At 35.4% G+C, this 14,407-nt stretch overlaps 1 protein-coding gene across 1 annotated transcript; it reads left to right on the plus strand.

The window, feature by feature from the left end:
• The first annotated feature begins 346 nt into the window (after window positions 1-346).
• LOC115966737 (zinc finger BED domain-containing protein RICESLEEPER 2-like) lies at window positions 347-2,266 on the plus strand. The gene has a single exon (XM_031085906.1). The coding sequence runs from the start codon at window positions 347-349 to the stop codon at window positions 2,264-2,266; it is 1,920 nt and encodes a 639-aa protein (XP_030941766.1).
• Window positions 2,267-14,407: the final 12,141 nt, after the last annotated feature.

Here is a 14,407-nt window from a genome sequence, read left to right on the forward strand (position 1 = left end):
AAAAAAAGATTTGGGAAAATGTATTGGGCCTCTATGTTTTGAACAAGGACAATTTCTTTCACATGCTTATAGTTATACCAGTTCTTAGTTTTGTCTTGACTCTTAAACAATGCATACTTGCAATTTAAATGAAATCATGAAGTGCCATGTAATTTACCTTGATACAGAACACTGAGTGTTAAATGAAATCAGTACTAGTGAAGTAAATTCTTATGCATATATTTCTTATTTTACAAAGCTCCAATGTATGTGATTTTGCCCTTTAAGAGGTCAACTACAATGATATTTCTTAGTATTAGGTTTTTTATGGTTGTTTGTTTATACTTAAATTTGATGTCTTTAGGTCATGGAACCCTCTACTGATTCCCCCCCTTCCCAAACAACACCCGTTGCCCAAGCTGGACCTGCTGTCCAAGCTGAACCTGTTCCCACTCCAACAAATGCTGAGGCACTTCCACCTAGACCTAGTGATAAAACCAAAGTGAGTGAGATAGCTGTTGATTGTGGTAATAATAGGAAGAAGTCTACTGCTTGGGATCATTTTGAAAAAATAAAAATCAGTGAGGGTCAATTTAAGGCTGTCTGCCATTATTGCCAAAAAACTTACCGTGCTAATAGTAAGGGTCATGGTACTACTAATTTATTGAATCATACACCAAATTGTGTTAAGAATCCTAATAAAGCTTCACTTAAAGGGCAACAAACCTTAGCATTTGAACCCAAAATGAATGGGGAGGAAGGGTTTAAGCTTGTACCAACAGCCTTTACTGTTGAGGCTTCTAGGAAGGCACTCGCAGAAATGATTATAATAGACGAGTTGCCATTTAGGATTGTTGAAGGGTATGGGTTTCAAAAACATTCAACAACCTTACAACCTAAGTTGCAAATTAGGGATATCCCATCTCGTCAAACTGTGGCTAGAGATGTGATTAGCATTTATGGTGTTGAGAGAGAGAAACTAAGGGAAGCCTTGAAAGGTCGTAGGGTGTGCCTTACTACGGACACATGGACTAGTATTCAAAATCTGAATTATATGTCCCTCACAGGTCATTTTATTGATGATGATTGGAACTTGCATAAGAGAATTTTGAATTTTTGTCTAGTGGAAGACCATAGGGGAGAGACTATAGGTAGAAAGATTGAGATGTGTCTCCGTGAGTGGGGTGTTGATGGCATATTCACCTTGACAGTGGATAATGCTTCCTCTAATGGTGCTACCATTAAATTTTTACAAACAGTAACTAAAGATTGGAAGGGGACTATTTTAGAACATGAGTTCTTGCACATGAGGTGTTGTGCACATATCTTAAATTTGATTGTGGGAGATGGTATGAAAGAAATTGATGCGTTCATTGCTAGGGTGCGTGAAGCAGTGAGGTATGTGAAGTCCTCACCAAATAGAAATCAGACTTTTAGGAGTATTATGGAGAGATTAGGTATTGAATCCAAATGTTTACTAAGTCTTGATGTACCAATTAGGTGGAACTTTACCTATCTCATGTTAAATACTGCTGAAAAATTTGAGAAAGTGTTCCTAAGAATGGACTTTGAGGATAATAGCTATTCTTCATACTTTTTGAACAAGGAAAATAGTGGTGGTTTGGGATCTCCTTGTGAGGTTGATTTTCAAAATTGTAGGACATTTGTGGGTTTCTTGAAACTTTTTTACAATGCAACTAAAAAGTTCTCCGGATCTTTGTATGTGACTTCAAATACCTTCTTTGATGAGATGTTTGTGATTCAAGAAAATATTGCTCATTTAATTAAATCTCAAAATCATCTCTTGAAAAACATGGCAACTAAAATGGAAGCTAAGTTTGAAAAGTACTGGGGGAAAGGGGATAAAATTAATAAGCTTTTGTATGTGGCTGTGATGCTTGATCCAAGGAAGAAAATGAGGTTTTTGAAGTTTTCTTTTTTTGAAATATATGAGGATGAAGGGGCTAATGAGATGGTTGACTTGGTGGGGAATTTCATGGCTAGGTTGTATGATGATTACTCTAGGGTTGATTCACCAAAAGTGGTGCTACCAAGTGAGAATGAGAGGACACACATGGAAGGTGATACAGTTGGTTGTAGTGATCCGTATGCAATGGTTAATTCACGATTTGAGCGGTTTTTAGAGGTTGAGAAGTCTATAAGGTGTAGCAATGAGATGGAAAAATATTTGGCTGAAAATTGTGAGAGTAGAAGGGATGGGAAATTTGAGATTTTGAGGTGGTGGAAAGCCAATTCAAATGGTACCCAGTGCTGTCCAAATGGCTAGGGATGTGCTGGCTGTACCTGTTTCTACGGTTGCTTCTGAATCGGCTTTTAGTACCGGAGGGCGCATACTTGATCCATTTCGAAGTTCACTCTCCCCTCTCATGGTTCAAAATCTTATTTGTGCTCAAAACTGGCTGCAAGCCCATGTCTCAATTTCTTTTCGCAAGTCAAAGGACGAGATGGAGGCCTTGGAGGATGAATTTCATGAATTGGGTAATATGTTTAACTTCCAATCTTCTTGTTTACTAAGTGTTATTAAATGTGTCATATACTTGAGCAAAATTTAATCTATTGTCTCAATTTTTTCTTTTCTAGTTTTAAATCAAGCAACAACAGCAGCAAGTTCTAGTTCCTGTTCAAACAAAGGTGGTACTCGTACCACAGTCAATATTGATGAATGATCACTGATTGGGTATGTTTCTGCCTTTATAATTTTTGTTCATATTGGTGTCCCTTTTGGTTATTCTGTAGCTGTTATTCTGTCTTTATATAGTATTGATAAATATTTTTCCCCTTGTATTGTAGGAGGATGGAAGGTCGCCTTTTGTATAGGAGGCAGTTTTTTTGAATATATTTTGAAGCTTTTTGGGACAGATATGTAGCTTTTCTAATTATAATTATACATGAACTCTTGTCTTGCTTAGAGGAAGGAAAGCTTAGCATCTGTGTAGGCTTTCCTCTCTATAAGTTATGGACATGTTAACTATAGAAAATAGAATAGTTCTTTACTGCCTTAGGAAAGCTATTTTTTGGAAATACTTAATAGTATTTCATAGTTGTAACTTATTATATATACTGCTGGGAAGTGGGAACTGCCTACTGCTTTGGTAGTTTATTGCCTTGTGCAATAACTGCCTTCTCTGCTGCCTCTATGGCTTTATATATCAAATTATGAAGATGATGTATTTTTAGTAGTGCTTGTAGCCTATGTGGTTCTGGAAATTTATTTGATGTGTGGAATGGTTGGTAGGTACTAGGTATGTTTTCACCTTGACAGATTGATGAATGTGGAAACAAAATGGTACTGCCTAGGCCTTAAGGCTTAGGCAATTTGGAAAATATTCGTTATAAATTTATAATGTGTGGATGATGAAAAGGTGGTAACAAAAATGGTAATTGTGTTTTATTGATGAATGTGGAAACAAAATGGTACTGCCCAGGCCTCAAGGCTTAGGCAATTTGGAAAATATTTTGTTATAATGTGTGGATGATGAACAGGTGGTAACAAAATGATAGTTGTGTATTTGTGTTTTTATCTATTTGATTAATGCCTAGGTTTTACATTCTATTGATATTTAACAGGTATTCAAATTTTACTTTGAATTCATACTCAATGAAGGCCCATTTTACATACTTTGAATTGATAATGTATTGATATCTTACATTTTGGGAAGTATGAATTTGGAGTTTTGGACAAATTATAGTAGAGATGAAGGCCCATTTTAAAAGAAATTTAGTAAAAAACAGGCCCAATCTGATATGTTAAGATTTAAAAACTATTAATTCCTTGAAAAGTCCAATAATTTCGGCCAAAAGGCCCAAAAAAATTAAATTCAATAAAATTTACAAAAAAGGCCCAATAAGAGGTCCAACCCGTTCAAACCGATGATCCGACCCGTTCAAACCGATGATCCGACCCGGCGGATTTAGCCCATTTTTCAATTGATTGCGGGCCCTTTTTTCAGTGACCCGATCCAATCGGGTCGAGTGCGGGTTGGGCCCAAACCCGGGCTGACTCGACCCGTGGACAGCCCTAGTGATAGGTAAAACCGTAAAATGTGATGATTAAAAATAAAAAAGGGGTAAAATGTGATGACATAGTGGATTCAGACAAACATTAAAAATTTGTCAACTCAATTGCTTTAAAGAAAAATGTTGTGAAATTCTATTGATAAACAGTTGATTTGAAGAGGTTTTTTTCAACCCGATCCTATATTATCAGATTAGAAATTCTAAACTAATCACATACCAACTTAGAAACAAGCCTAACTTAACATTCATGTTTTACACCTCATAAAAATTTGGACTTTTATAAACTATTTAACCTTTTTACATTAAATTATTATAATTCACATAATATGCATAAACTATATTACAAATTTAAATTAAACTAAAAAATTAGAATAAGAATGATAAGATAAATTAATATATATGGTCATATGGATTGGATAAACTATTCATTTGAACTCGATCCAACTCAAATCCTAGAATAAAATTACAGCTCAACCCAATCCAACAACCCAAGACGTCAAGTCGAGTCAATTTCATCAAGTTTGTAGGTTCTATACAAACCCAAGATCCTAGCACTAAATATTTCTTACTCTCGATAAATGAATGAAATGTGTTAGAAGATATTTTCACACATGAGAGGGCACACATGCATCCAACATACCCATTGATATACCAAGAAGAGCTGCAATATGTATAAATTTTGTTGACGGAAAAGAAAAAGTAGGGAGTGTGAGTAGGAAAAAAAAAAAAAAAAACCACTCAAAACATTCTTGATATAAACAGAATTCATTTCCATGTTTGGAAAACAATCCTTGGGGAACATAATTCCAACCAAAATGATCATAGCCTTTGTATCAATATACATGTAAATCACATGTAAAACAATGCATTACACATATGATAGAACTGTCTGATCACCTCCAATTTATTCGACAAACTTTTAGCTTTTATATACAGTTTTTTTAAATCTCTTTTTTTCTTACTTTTTCAAAGTACAAATATATCTTAACACATTTTTAGCAAAAAAAAAAAAAAAAAAAAAAAAAAAAAACTGAAAAGATTGATACCAAACACCAATTCCTTATGCAGTTATACTACTCCAAAATCCAAATACCACTTTTTTTCAAGCCTTCTTCCCTTTGTTATATTCACACCCCCACTCAAATATCTGTAAGTTCGCTTCACGTGGAGAACATTTAATCATGATATACCCTTTTGAAAGTGGTATATAGACCTATGGTGTAGAATTGTAGATATATGGGCACAAAATTATTGTTCTTTTGACAAATACTCTTTCTTAGAAAAATACTTCTGACTTGACTTGACAAAAGGGTCAGCTCATAATGATGCGAAAGAGGGGAAATACTAATATCACAGGATGTTACATAATTCATATCTTTTTTCTTTTCTTTTTTTTTGGTTAAAAGAATATATATTAGAAACTAAGAGTTAGCCACATGGGCAGAGGTGTTACATATTTTGTTACAAAAAAGACCAGAGAGGTTGTGCATCAAAAGGTAAGACAACTCCATAGGCAGAGAGTCTAGGATACAAAATTCTTATTGAAGGAAACAGCTTCCCTGGCCAGAGCATCAACACAGGCATTCGCCTCCCTGTAGTAGTCCAAAAGGTTAGCTGGTTCAACAGATTCCTGCAGTCATCAATAATAGGTCTATGAAGCACGGGTGCGTTTTCGGATTCGGGTGTGGGTGCGAGACTCAGCAATTTTTGAAAAAGTAGAGTGCAGAAGCAGCAATTAAAAAATTATTAAAAATATTTTTATTTATATTTTCTATATATTTTTACTATTAAAATATTCTTAAAAAACACATTACTATGGCCTTAATTCACAAAACAAAGAAAGAAGAAGGCAAGAAACAAAAAACAAAAAAGAAAACACAAAAGAAGCAACAAATATTCAGAATAAAATTGAGGAATGACAGATTTAGGATGTTTGGACCTCATTCAAAGCCGATTTCGGCTGTTTCGGCATGATTCAAGGCCGATTTTGGCCCGTTTTGGCCATTTTGGTCGCCGGCCGATACAACCCGATTCGGCTAATACGGCCCGATTTTGGTTGAATCAAAGCCGAGTCAGCACAAATCCGAGAAAAAAAAAAAAAAAAAAAAAAAAAAAAAAAAAGCTGAGACGCCGCACCAACACGCAGGTAGCCGCGTCGAACTCCAATGCCGCACCCTCCCAGCCACGTCAGTACTTCAAAGTGATAGGTGCATGGTTAGCCATGGATACCTCATTGTTTGACAGAAGGTGGATCACAGATTTAGCATCAAGCTCAATTTCAATTGCTTGGACTTGTAATTGCAAGCATACGATTAGGCCATCCCTTACTGCTCACAACTCAGCTTCAATGATGTTAGCCCAGCCTATAAATCTAATGTAACCCTTCACCCATCTCCCTTGATGATCTCTTATCAGACCACCACCTCCAGCAAGCCCAGGACATCCAAGAGCAGATCCATCAGAATTTAGTTTGAACTAGTTTTGTGTGGGGAATTCCCATCTCACTAGAATAACAGTTTTTGGGCTGGCTGTCCCTTGGTTAGACACCAAGCAAGAACATAATTTATATCTAATCTCATGTAATGAAGGATGATATACAGATACCCAAACATAAAGGAAAGAAAGAAACTAGTATCATTGTCACTTACATCTATCACACACTATTTCTTAGCATTCAATGTTCTTTTCAAATTCTCTTCTCTTTTCGAGTTTATAATGCAAAATGCCAAAATGTATTAATTATCAAGAATTTTATGGTTCAACTTCTCAAATTATTCTCCTCTTATATTGTAATTATTGAATTATATAACCAAAAAAAAAAAGTGCTTATTGTTCACGTGTGAGGATCTTCTGAGGGGATTTGGGAATGTGTTTCACTCCCACCAAGAAAAATAAATGGTGGATAAACTTGATAGAGTTACCGTTAGATAGAAAATTTTTCAAATTGTAATCAACAAAGAAATTTTAAACAATTTAAGAATTTTAAGAGAATGATAATTTTTTATAACAGTGGAGAGATAATGTCGATAAGATAAAGTTGATTAGAACTTATGTGTTTTTAATTTTTTTTTTTTTTTTAAGTTTATTAAAAAACAAAAACAAAAATGTCATGCTTCACAGAATCACAGTTATGTAGCTTGGACTTGTGATTTCGTAGAATGAAAGGAATCTTGAGTCTAATACTACGTTTAGTACTCATTCACTTCATAATAAGTAGTAGTGAATAAAAAAAATAAAAAATAAAAAACAAATGCCACTCTTCACCGTAAAAAAAAAAAAAAAAAAAAAAAAAAAATTGAAGAAAAGAATAAAAGTTTATAACAAATTAACAACCATTAAACATATGTTTCTTTAAATAAATAAATAAATAATTGATAAAGTAGCATAAGAAAAGTTGATAAATACAGTTAAGTTAATGTGGCTATAAAAAAATTTTGATAAGGCAACATATATGGCAATTAAATATAATATTTGAGGGAGTTTCAAATTTCAACATATGGTATCCACTCCTGATGATTGTTTTTTATCATCAGACCAAGATATTAAAAGAAAAAAAAAATCCACTTAGTGTAACAACATGACAATTAAATAGGATATCCACACCAAGGATTATAGGATTTAACTTATATTTTATAGTATAATATATGATACGATGTGTTGAAGTATTGGGGTCTATTTGTGGAAAGGCTAAATAAATACAAATTGACTCGATTCACCTTCGGGTTCAATAAATGTAGCTCCTCTTGTTACACGAGATCATATGTAATTTTTTCCTTTTTCCATTGAATAAAACTTGGCCACTAGGTCTGGATTCTTAAAAAAAAATAAAAAATAAAAACCTTTGGGTTCAATATATGTAAAAAAATAAGGAAAATATTAATAATACTTTAAATTTGAATCATTTTGTACGTGCACAAACATGAAGAATTTTAAAGATGTGGAAAGGGAGACAAAAAGGGCACTATTTGTGCTGCCACGTGTGCAAAACACTTTAATTTTCTGCTACTCTTATGTGACTCAAAAACTTTTACTAGGTGATGATGAAAAATCACCAAGTTGAGGACTTCGTCTCACTGGATGGACGATCTCATGGTTGGTTGTCTTCGGTGCTAACCTGCGAGAAAGCTTGGAAAAGAAGTGTAATACACCGGTGTGGTGTTTGCCAAAACACTTTGATGCTTAGAAAGGAAGAAATTGATCCTGAGAGAAAAATGACTTGGAGTGGTTTTTGGGTGAGTATTTGTGTCTACCTTTGGATTATGTTGTCCCTCCTTTTATAGTTGTTACCTATCTTAATGGGTAATGAATCTCAGCATTCATGGGCAATGGCTAGTGTGTCATCAGTGAGAGCTCTGAAATACATAGCTCACATGTTATCGTTGCTCCGTCCGTTACTTTTCATCATCAATGCACGCAATAAATGTGTAACACTCGTTCTAGTCGTCATTGACATGGAATGACAATCCCATGTTATTTTCGACTCATCAGTTGCCCCCCTATTCGTGTTCTTGTTTTTGAGACGAGATAAGAACATATCCATCTGTCATTTCATGTCCCATGTTCGGCGTATTTAGTGCGAATTAATGTCTTGCCTACTACATGCCACATGTACGGTCAAGATATCTTTTTTGTGTCAACAAATCTCGGCATTCTTGCGCACGTTCTTCTATTTATTTTGCTTTTTTCCCTCCTTTTCTTTTCTTTCTCTTTTTTGCTTCATTTTTTCCTTCTTTGTGATGTTTCAATTGCCCTAGAGCCTCCTTTTCCATTGAGCCTCCCTCGTTCCCTTCTCATTTTCTGGTAAGTCTTTCCCGCTTCTTTCTCTGTTTTTGTTTTTTAATGGTAGACTATTCTGTGGTTAGGTCAAATTGTCCCTCAATTTCTTTTTTCTTTACTCGCTTGAGTAGTTTGCTTGAGGTTGTGGGTAGGCAACGCTCTGAGGCTGGGCTTTTCATGGGTAGAGATTGTTCTTTTAAGTTTGTCTTGCGTTTCCTTTTTTCCTTTGGTTCATCGTTTTGTGTGGTTTACTCAACCTTTGATAATGTTTGGAGAAGGTGAGGTTAGGTCTAGTGAACTTGAGACAGGCTTGTCCTCGTCCGAGGACCGTAAGGCTCTTAAGGTCACTTCTCCATCAACTCCTTATAAAGCTTGGGATGTTTGCTATGTTTTGAAAAGGAAATATGAGGGTAGAATTAGGAGTAGGTTTCAATTTCCTTCGTCGGTCAGGGTGAGGATCCCTAACGACGATGATAAGGCTTGTCGTTCTTATGTTGACAAGGTGTGTTTCTATGAGGCTAACTTCATCAGTGGTCTTCATTTTCCCATCCATCCCTTTCTTAGGAAACTTTTTAGCCGTTTGTCATTTGCTCCAGCTCAACTAGTCCCCAACTCGTGGAGGATAGTTATTTGTTGTACGGTGGTGTGGATGTCAGCTAATGATGGAGATACCATTAGGATGGATGAATTTTTGCACTTGTACTACCTGAGGCGCTCTAGGGATCTCGATTATTGGGAATTCAAACCCTAGGATAGGAGCTCAAGGCTAATTATTGATTCCCCCATCTTCTCTTCAAAATTGGAAAATGAACTTTTTCTTCGTCTCTGGTGAGGGCTGGGAGATGGAACCTAGTGAGGATTCAAGTAAAGCTCCCAGGCTGCTTCGTAGTTGGGGGGCTCCTATGTCCGATGCATCCTTTATTCATACTCATGTTTGCATATCTCTATGCTTGTGTATTTGTTACTTTCTGAATCTGTTGTATGCTTTTTTTTGGTGTAGATAAAGTTCATCCCCTTAATCTTTATTTTCCCATTTTCTTGGTCCAAAACCCTCCAACAAAGTTTAAAAGAACATTAAGATCGTAAAAAAGAGTAAACACACTAGTGATATCTCTTTTTCTTCTCTTTTTTTTTTTTTTTTTTGGTTTGTAGGAATCGTCCCTTCCTTCCTTTTTCAGGAATGACAACCCGACTTAGCAAGACAAAACTTGCCGAAACCCAAAAGAAGAAAGCCAAGGGTGGTCTGTCAAGTGGCTTTCTGTTAAGGAAACGTCAGAGGGAGAATGAATTGTCCAAGGATGATGTTATGGTGACCTCTTCGGTGGCCAAGTTTGAAAGCTGTCATATGGCTTCGCCTACTTCTTCCTTTGAGCTGATCGTCTCTCCTAGGAGTGGCTCTAAGGCTAAAGCCACAAGCAAGGTCTCGATTGCCTCCTTTTAGGAAGACGTAGGGATTGCGACACAAAAAGCCCATGATGCAATCTCCGTGGAGGATTTAGAGCCTTTGATGGGAAAACCTCCTTCTAAGCTGATGTCGTCACATGTTCATAAGCTCATACAGGTATGCGTTCTTGTCTCTTATGCATACATTTTTTTTGTCACTTATTGGTTGTTGTAGGTGCTAGGAGAGTCCTTGTACATCTCCGAAAAGTACTTAGACTATGATAAGAAGTTGGTTGAGGCTCAATCTAGGATTACTTCCCTTTTTGCCGAGAATGAGTCATTGACGGTCCAATTTCCGCTTTTGCTGACGAGGCCAAGAAAGACAAAGATCATCTAAAAACTTTGGAGAAAAATATCGACATTGAGAAGGCGTTTTCGAAATTGAAGGATAAGCAGATTGATGAGGCCCTCATAAAGGTCGAGAAGGCGGGTTTTGAGGCGGTGGAGAAGTTTAAAGCTTCGGATGGGTTTTTGGACAAACTCTGCGAGTACTACGTGGACGGTTTTGAACTCTTTCGTAAGTACCTAGCCAAGCATCATCCTAAGCTAGACTTCTCCCAACTTGATATGGAAGAAGTGGAGAAGGAAATGTTGGAGGATCGTCCTTCTGAAGCTGCGGTGGTGGACGAGGGCATGCCAGGTTTAGTTGGGAGCATCCCTACTAACAAGGTTGTGCTAGGTGTAACCGAGAGTGTCCTTACTGATCTTTCTCCTTCCAATCTTCCTTGAAAAAATTTTATTACCCTCTGTTTTGTAAGAGCAACCATATTAGCATGTGTAAAGCCTTGCAAAATAGAAAATGTTACTCATTTTACACATTTTGACCCCAAAAAAACCCACATCAATGGGTATAAAATTGTACGTTTATGCACAATTGCTACAGTAACCATGCATATATGCACGGTTACTGTAGCTCGTCCATCTATCATTTTAATAATATCTTCATATACTATAAATAAATAAAAACTTTTTCACTCTTTTTTTCTCTCTCCTCTCACTTGAGCAACATTAACGCCTCTCAATAGTCTCTCCCCGTTTCATTCTTGAGCTCTTCCTCTCATCTTCTCTCTTCATCTGCTTTTCGACAGCTCTTGCTCATTCTCATCACCATGGGAAATAATGTGATCAGTTTGGAGGTTTTGCAGCCCCGTGAAGAGGGTGGATAAACTTGGAGGTATCTCTATTGACAAACTTTGGGGCAAATTTCTCTAAAAAGGTATGGGCTTTTCTAATTGAGATTTTAGGGTTTTTTTTGTTTTTTGGTTTCAAGCAAGATTCTTGGGAGTTTCTCTAAACTAATTTTTTTTAGGGTTTCTTAGGAGTTTCTTGTTTCAATTTTTTTTTTTTTTTTTTTTTTTTTGATTAGGGGGTTTTTTTTAGGGATTGTTCGGAACACACCTGAAGTTATTTTTGGAATTTATTAGTATTTCAGATTTTGTGTGTTTTTATATTTAATTATTTTAGAGTTCAGGTAATGATTAAATTTCATGTCTTTTAGATAGGGATTAGTTTCCCTGTGTGCAGGGAGTCTTTGAAGAATTTGGAGTTTTTTAAACTTGTATTAAATTTCAATTTCTACCCTGTTTTCAGACTGCTTGAACAAGATATATACGTTGTATATGTTTTGGACTTATCAATAACACTTCTATCTTTTACCCCAAAAAAGATAGGGATTAGTTTCAAGCCAAATAAATCATATTCACGGTTCACAAATGATCACAATCCTTATATTTAATATGACCGCCCAGTATTTGTATGGAAGATATTCTTCCATTTCTGAATTCATGTCTACTAGGCAAATGCAAATTGCTTGTAATCCTATAGCTTTTCCTTGTTCTCGTTACCTTTTTGTAAATACTTGTTTCTGAGATAAATTTGCCATCTTTATATATATATATATATATATATATATATATATATATTCCTCCAATTCTATGATACAGGATCTTAGGCACATTAGTGTGTTAAAAGATTATTTGCTGATTTGGTGGAGTCTCTTATTACTTAGTTGTAAACTACTTCAACCTGATGTTAAAGGTTTTACATTGATTTTGGATATTTCTTTGGGATATACTTGAGAAACATATACTGTTTGTTGGCCATGAAAGAACTGCCTAGTATGTCTCTGCCTGTGGAGCAATGGTTCACACACTGATAAGTGTGTTCTGATTGGTTTAGAAGTACTAGTAACTTACCTACCTCTGTCAATTCTTTTTCCCTGCATTTTCTAGTAGATAAATTTCAACTTTAATTTTGTTGCTTATTAGTGCTGCTTCTAAATTACTTTGGTGTTTGTTAGGTAATGGACTCACAAAATCCCTTCTTCCTTGACATTTTACAAGACAAGGAACAAGGTTTTGAGTCTTTTGACAATAGTATGTTGATGTCCACTCCGCATTCCGACGTAAATGTCAATCAACCTCCACCCCAAGTTGAAATGGGACAATCTACATCCCCCATTGCAAAAAAAAAATCAACTACTAAGAGAAGTCAACGGGGTAACAACTTCACCATAGATGTAGACATTAAGCTAGTGTTGGCGTGTCTCAATGTTAGCTTAGATGTCGTGACATCGACGGACCAAAAACACACAACATTTTGGGATAGAATTTGGTCCACCTTCCACAATGACAAGAAATTTAACTGCTCCAAGAATTCTTTAAATAGTCGATGGTCAACACTTCAAAGGGAGACCAACAAGTTTTATGGATACTTGGCCCAAATTGAGAACTGGAATGAAAGTGGTAGAACCGAGCATGACAAGGTATTTCAACTCAACATCTAATATGTATTGTACATTAATGCACTTTTAGTTTTATGATTCTCATTATTTTTAATTTTTTACTTTTGTAGATTAATGACACAAAAACTATGTATAAAAGTAATAGCAAAAATGCATTTTAATTGGAACATTGTTGGAGAATTTTAAGGAATGAAGCTAAGTGGTTGAATCTAAGAGATAATGTGAAGGTCCACACAAGACAGTCAGCCACACAATCTTGTCATACTTTTGCAAGCTCAATAAATCTATATGAAGATAATGATGAGATGAACTCCGGTGAAACCTTGGAGAGACCCATAGGCAAGAATGCCAAAAAGTAGAAATTAAAGAAAAGAAAGAATTGTAATGACGTGGTCTCAATACTTTCCTCCCAATTGGATGAAATCAAGGAAGAAAAGAGGAGAATGCATGAGGAGAAAAAGGAAAGTATGCGCATTGCATTAAAAGAATGAAGAGAGTTAATGCGCATTGCATCCGAAGAACGAAGAGAGTTAATTCGTATCAAGGAAGAGAAGAATGAAGTAGAAAAGAGGAAAGTGGAAGATGAAATTATGATGAAAGATACAAGAACCATGGATCATGAGCAAAAAAAATATATTCGTCTACATAATTTGGAAATCTTGGATAGGTTAAGGTCTAAATTTCCATCATAATTTGAATATTATTATTGACAATATCTAATCAAGTAATTTTTTGTATAGTGCAAAGACACTAGTACATGGTTGACATAGATGATTTGATGTTAGACATTTCTTTTGTAGCATTTACTTGTGCAGAGAACATGATTATTCAATCTCTAATCATGTTAGATATATTTTTGTAGTCTTCACTTGTGCAAGGAAAATAACAATGTTGTAAATTTTGTATAGTGCACAAACAATAGCACTTAATTATTCAATTTAATTTGTGATTCTATTCTTGTCATTCTGTTTTGGGTGAAGTAATGTCTCTATTTTGGGAGTGTAATCAAAGAGCTATCTGAAAAGTTCCTTTCTAGGTTGCCATCTCAAAAATACAAACTAGTGTTATTAAAGGGAAAAGGAAAATCTATAGACAAGGATGAAGAGTCAAAGTTATACAAGCTTTAGTTTTCTGACACATAGTGTTGTGCATATAACTAGAAAATGTGCACACTCCACCACTTCCAAATTATTCCACACACTTCCCTTTTTTCCCTTCAAAATTGATGATATTTTGTAATAAAGCTTCTTATGTGTCCATGTTTAGGTGCCCAATATGTAAAATGGAGTACAAAAATGGGGATTACGCTGGTGACATTTACATGTTTAGGTGCCCAATACACTGATGTTTCAGCAAAATAATCATGGAAAAGCCTGTCATAACCTTGCAAAGGATTATGCCAGATAAACTTGCGAGGTTGAACAGAAT

This window comes from Quercus lobata, chromosome 11 (assembly GCF_001633185.2).
Source record: "Quercus lobata isolate SW786 chromosome 11, ValleyOak3.0 Primary Assembly, whole genome shotgun sequence".
NCBI classification, from domain to species: domain Eukaryota; kingdom Viridiplantae; phylum Streptophyta; class Magnoliopsida; order Fagales; family Fagaceae; genus Quercus; species Quercus lobata.

Bases quoted from the DNA above. Each gene is read 5' to 3' on its own strand.
- LOC115966737 (XM_031085906.1), top strand. From the start codon at position 347: ATGGAACCCTCTACTGATTCCCCCCCTTCCCAAACAACACCCGTTGCC.